The sequence below is a fragment of the Primulina huaijiensis genome, chromosome 15 (genome assembly GCF_012295235.1).
Source record: "Primulina huaijiensis isolate GDHJ02 chromosome 15, ASM1229523v2, whole genome shotgun sequence".
In the NCBI taxonomy this organism is placed as follows: Eukaryota; Viridiplantae; Streptophyta; class Magnoliopsida; order Lamiales; family Gesneriaceae; genus Primulina; species Primulina huaijiensis.
In genome coordinates, this window is record NC_133320.1 from 6,666,494 (window position 1) to 6,672,679 (window position 6,186).

At 34.2% G+C, this 6,186-nt stretch overlaps 1 protein-coding gene across 1 annotated transcript; it reads right to left on the reverse strand.

Annotated features, from left to right (window-relative positions):
• Positions 1-243: 243 nt before the first annotated feature.
• LOC140959920 (U-box domain-containing protein 9-like) lies at positions 244-2,767 on the reverse strand. The gene is made up of 2 exons (XM_073417974.1): positions 2,185-2,767; positions 244-1,550 (listed from the first exon to the last, which is right to left on the reverse strand). Exons 1-2 carry the CDS (start codon positions 2,488-2,490, stop codon positions 471-473), a joined length of 1,386 nt encoding a protein of 461 aa, XP_073274075.1. The 5' UTR covers positions 2,491-2,767; the 3' UTR covers positions 244-470.
• Positions 2,768-6,186: the final 3,419 nt, after the last annotated feature.

Sequence of the window (6,186 nt, forward strand, 5' to 3'; positions counted from 1 at the left end):
AGGATACTAAGGTTATGTTAAGTTGGCCAAGTGGAATTCGACTCGTAAAATTGCATAACTCGACATTTAAATGAGACTTCTGCGAGTGTCGTGTAAGCCTCGTGAAGTGTTGCGAGTCTTAAACGAAAGTATAAAGATGGGAAATACAAGAATGAAAATTCCCAGAAAGACATTCAAGGATCCTCCAAGCGAGGTCGAGGGAAATTGACAATCAAACATTGTCAAATGAACTAACAAACCATATTCAAAACAATCGTGCACCAGTATTGAACATTATTTAAGAGAATTTCCACCGTAAAATCTTTGCATGACTACTATTCACAGTAACTATATGCTGTCAAATTGAGATCAAGTACTTGCTCAGACATGGAATATACACAAGCTTGAGAAAATGACGACAAAATACCTTTTTTTCCCCTCAAGAAAAGGTTTGGGGCAAAATGTACAGAATATGAGACCAAAGTATTCTGTCACGCAGTGTGGGTGAGATTAACAGCCCGATCCAGTCTCTCAAGAATGCCGGACGCTTTGCGCTTGGCTCTGGACGTGCCATTTTTTGCGAGCTGAGATAGTGTACCATACGTTTTTTCTTCTTCCCTCATCTCGCTCCACTTGGATCTATCTGAAAAGCAGATAGTATACAAGATGGCAACACAATTCTCTTTGTTTCGATCGCAAGATGTCTCCCTCATTAAACTAAGCAAGCAGGAAACCCCACCAAGCTCTCCCATTTCCTCCACAGCTTTTTGGTTGGTCGAAAGCATAGCAAGAATGGAAAGTAACTCGTCGACATGAGTTCTACTAGTGATCTTTTTAAGAATCACTCTCACGGCACCATCTCCAACTGCTCTAGCCTTATTATCGTGAATGATGCATATATTGAAAATTGCAGATGCAACATCTTTCATGGCTAGAGGATGCCCTTCGTCCAATAGGTCGACTAAGGGTTTTAAGGCTCCTGATTTACCAATAAATGATTTGTTCGAGTCTACAGCAGATAAAGTGAAAAGGGCTGCCGCTGCATTGCTTCTGGTTTCTATTGTTCCCGATTGTAATGCATCCATAAGAAGAGGAATGACCTTTGGTGTCTCAGCAACAAGCTTCTTGTTATTGTCGTGAATAGAGAGATTTAAAAGCGTAGTTATTACATCTTCTTGGAGGTCGGGATGAACCTCACTGAAACACTTGCTCTGAGAGAGTGGAGAGAGCAACTGTGGTATGGCATTGACGGATTCACCGAAAAGTGCTCGAAATGAAGGGATCCTTTTTGTCAATTGGCGTAATTCTTTTGCTGCTTCCTTTTGATTCTGCAAAGTAGAAGACATTTTACCAAGCAAAGAAAGAAAATGGTCCCTATCCGCCCCCATCAAGCCTTCTTCACTTTGAAGAGATTCAGATAATGTGATCCCATGATTCTTGCACCATTGTTGTATCATTTCCCGTATCAACTGATTAGGTGTGAGGATAGTGTGTGTGAGTACTTGTTGTGTTCTAGGGCACGTCCTGTTCCCGGAATTTAACCATTTCTGAATGAAAGTCCTATCATAAGTCTGCATAATAAATGTTGGAAATTTCAATATGATTGACGATAAAATAAAGGTTCAATTTTCAGCATTCATCGAATTCCCAATAACACCTTATCCAAGATTCACACAAGAATTTAGTCCTTAAAGTAGATCATTCAAAATACAAGTAATTTTCAAAGCCATAACCAATTCTTGATTGATAAATTCTTATATGGCCGTTAAAAAAGCAAAGAAAACTGATTTCAAAGCAAAAAGTCAGATAGCAAACAACAATTGTGCAATACTCGAGCATCAAATATTTTCTTTCAACCCCGAACTGAAAAAGTATTACTCATCATGCTATTATTATTTCAATCAACAGTTTAAAAATGGTCAATACGAATAAAACGATTAGAAGTAATGTTTTCCGTCTAAAAACTTGAAACAATTAAACTTCACATCTTTAAAGAAAAAACACCAAATCAATGAAAATCATTAGTTCCAACAGGAACCAAAAATCCAAATCCCTCCAAATATTTTTCACTCAGTCAACCAAGAAGTCCTTGAGAGGAAAAAAAAAACAGCTCAAGTTCAAGAAACACACATCTAAAATCAAAGAAAACAAAATTGCATAAACAAAGATTATTAACATAAGAAACACAAAAACCAGGATCATTACCTGCCCATTGGCAACAATCACAGGATCCCTCATGAGCTCCTTCGAGAGCGGGCATCTAAACTCCTCCGGCGCCGTCCCATAAACCGTCTCTTGGTCATTATAGCCACTGCGAAGTTTCAAGGACATGGATTTCTTCAACTTCAATTCCTTCAAATCACGCATAATTTGCAGAGCTCTATCAGTCGCCTCCAAATCGACATCATCCGCGTCAACAATAGCCTTCACCATTTTCTGAAGCTCTCTTTTCAATTCCATCGCCTTCGCCGCCATATCTGAATCCCCTTCGGACACCCCATTCTTCGCCATCAATAAGTCCTAACGAAAACCCAGTTCTGCACAACGAAATCTTCGAAATATCTTGCAAAATCTCATTTATTCTGTGGAAAATTCTTGTCGTTTCCTTTCGGCCTCCTCAAACTCGCACGCGGCGACGAAAGAGATTGTATTCGGTTGAGTGAAGTGAAGAATAAGAATGGATTTTTGTGTAGAGTGTGGAGTGAATCCGTGCCAAAGACTCTGGCAGCTGGCAGCCTACGCGGAAGACGTATGAATGAAATACAAAGGGTTGGGATTAATCAAATTTAGCTCAAAACTCACAATCTCTTATATACATATACACACACATATACACACACACACATAAATATATATGTATGTATGTGATATTACCTTCATTTTGACTTAGAGATTATTAATTTGAAAATAACAATTTTTATTTTTTATTTTTTGGGTGCTTTTCAAATCAAAACTGAAAACGTAAAACAGAAAAACTTAAATTAATGATTTTTTCATTTTAAAACAGTTATTTTATAAAATATAAAAAAATAAGTCAAAAATTTGTGTGAGACGGTCTCACAGGTCGTATTTTGTGAGACGNATAAAAGCTATGATTCGATCATTAATAATAAATAAATATATCAAGTCGATATTGTATAATCAGTGCAGTAATTATAGGCGAATTTATTCATGTGTTGGTTTACTTTTACTTTTAGTGAGGAGGAGACAAGATTATGTGCATTTGCGGCGTATAATTAGGAGTTTTTGATTGGTAAAAGTAGATAATTTAATTAATATTAAGTTGTGATTATTAAAATTAGACAAAAACTTGTGTGAGATGGTCTCACGAATCGTATTTTGTGAGACATATATCTTATTAGTGAGGAGGAGACAAGAATATTACTTTTTATTGTGAATATCGGTAGAGTTGACTCGTCTCACAGATAAAGATTTTTGAGATCGTTTCACAAGAGACCTACTCTTAATATTATTATATCAATTGTGATTATTTTTTTACATACTTGGATGGTGATTATTATTGGCATGTCATTGTGTGTTTCTATATCAAATTTAAAATGATGGGAATTTCTCATATTAGAATATAAAAAAGGAAGATAAATCCCCCTTGCACGTCACTTTGTATATTGGATTATTATTTAAATTTAAATCAAGGTTACCCAAGTTAATAGAAGGCGTGAAAAGTGCAATACATTGATCTAACCAGAGCGCGTGCACTCGAGCCAGTGGCCAAGCCCAAGGCAAAGCCGAGCGATGCTTGTGCATAAGCAATGGCCGACGCCGATTCGAGCGCGCTCACACACATTAAATCGGTGCATTTAGCACGTACGCAATCGGGTCTGAGGCCAGTTATTTTCAGTGAAAAAATTATTTTAGCACTCCCTGATCCACGATAAATTTTTTCTTGCATTCAATGGGCCTGACCCTCATTTTTTCTCCGATGTGAAAAATATGTACATATAATTGAATATATAATACATATATATGAGTTTTCAGTATCAGCTATTTTAGATTTTGTACAAAAATAGGTGTTCGGTATATAAAAATATTTGATATATGTATATTTCACAATTTATCTATCTAAAAATGAAGTGTAAGTCATGATAGTGTACTTAATTTGAGTCAATTGCTATTATAGAATATATAAATCAATACGTTGATTTAATATTTTTCTACCTAAAATTCTTATATTAATACCCAAAAATATATAGTAAGTGTTGATATTAATAAAATTGTTCTAATTTTATATTCAAAATATTATTTGTACCAGATTTGAAATAATTGATACTCAAATATCATATATTAATATTATATTTTTAATGTTTTATACTAATTTTCATCCGTGAAAAGATATGTATGCCCAAATAGTGAAGATTTTTTTTTTTTAAAATCAAAGAATGCAAAAATATTGTTTCCCTGACAAGAACTGAGCTCAAACTGAAGTTTGAGTTTAGAGATTTATAGACAATTTACCTTTATAAGATTCTTGTTAAAAAAAAAAATAATTCTACTACACGTTAAAACTGTTGTGAAAAAGTAAAAATTTATGGTAAAAAGTAAAAATCTCAAACTCTCAAAATTATCACACTACACACTTTATAATATTTTACTCTCAACTCAATTGTATTTTTCTTCACAAATGAGATATCTATTTATATAAAATTTTTACAAATAATCCAAAAATAAATTACATCATTACCTTCCTCATCACACACAAATTTCAATATTCAACACTTAATTTTACCTAATTTTCAACATTCAAATATTCAATATTAAAATATTAATTTTCAACACTCTCCTTATGATGATGATCATAATGATTGTCTTCATTACGTGTTTTTATACTGCCTCGTTAAAAACCTTACTAGGAAAAACCCATTGGGATAAAAACCATAGTAAGGGAAAAAGAGTGCAGTCACGTAAACTCCCCCTCATGTTGACACGAACAATTCTTCACAGATTTCGTAGATTGCGCATCCCAATATTATATATGTGCTTTCTGAATATTGTCGTAGGAAGTGCCTTTGTGAAGAGATCTGATGAGTTTTTACTTGATTGAATGTGACGAACATCAATATATTTATTCTTCTCAAGCTCCTTGGTGAATGCGAAGAACTTAGGAGGAATATGTTTAGTTCTGTCGCTTTTTATGTATCCTTCTTTCATTTGAGCAACACATGCAGCATTATCTTCATATAGTATCACATGCTTCTCGTCAAATGATAATCCGCATGAGATTTGGATATGTTGGGTCATTGATTTTAACCACACACATTCACGGCTTGCTTCATGTAGTGCAATAATCTCGGCATGATTTGATGAAGTTGTTACGAGTGTTTGTTTCTGTGAACACCAAGAAATTGTTGTGCCTCCACAAGTAAATACATATCCAGTTTGAGAACGTGCCTTGTGTGGATCAGATAAGTATCCAGCATCGGCATAACCAATTATACTTGGATTAGCATCTTTTGAATATAAAAGTCCCAAGTCTGTCGTTCATCGTAGATAACGGAATATATGTTTAATTCCGTTCCAGTGTCTCTTTGTTGGATATGTGCTAAATCTTGCCAATAAATTTACGGCAAAAGATATATCAGGCCTTGTACAATTTATAAGATGCATAAGGGCACCAATAGCACTTAAATATAGTACTTCTGGACCAAGAATATCTTCATCATCTTCACATAGACGGAATGGATCCTTCTGTATGTTTAATGATCTAACAACCATTGGAGTACTTAAAGGATTTGATTTATGCATATTAAACCGTTTAAGGATCTTTTCTGTATAATTTGTTTGGTAAACAAATAGTCCACATTCTTTTTGTTCTATTTGTAAACCCAGACAATACTTGGTTTTTCCAAGCTCCTTCATTTCAAATTCTTCCTTCAAGTATGAAACAACTTCTTGAATTTCCTTATTCGTTCCACTGATGTTTAAATCATCAACATATACAGCAATAATTACGCATCCGGATGTTGTTTTCTTAATAAAAACACAAGGGCATATTGAATTATTTACGTATCTCTTTTTCATCAAGTGATCACTTAGTCGATTATACCACATTCGGCCGGATTGCTTTAGCCCATATAATGATCTTTGTAATTTCACAGAATAATATTCTCTGTGTTTTGAATTTTGTGTTTCAGGCATCTTAAATCTTTCAGAGATTTTCATATAAATATATATATATATATATATATATAT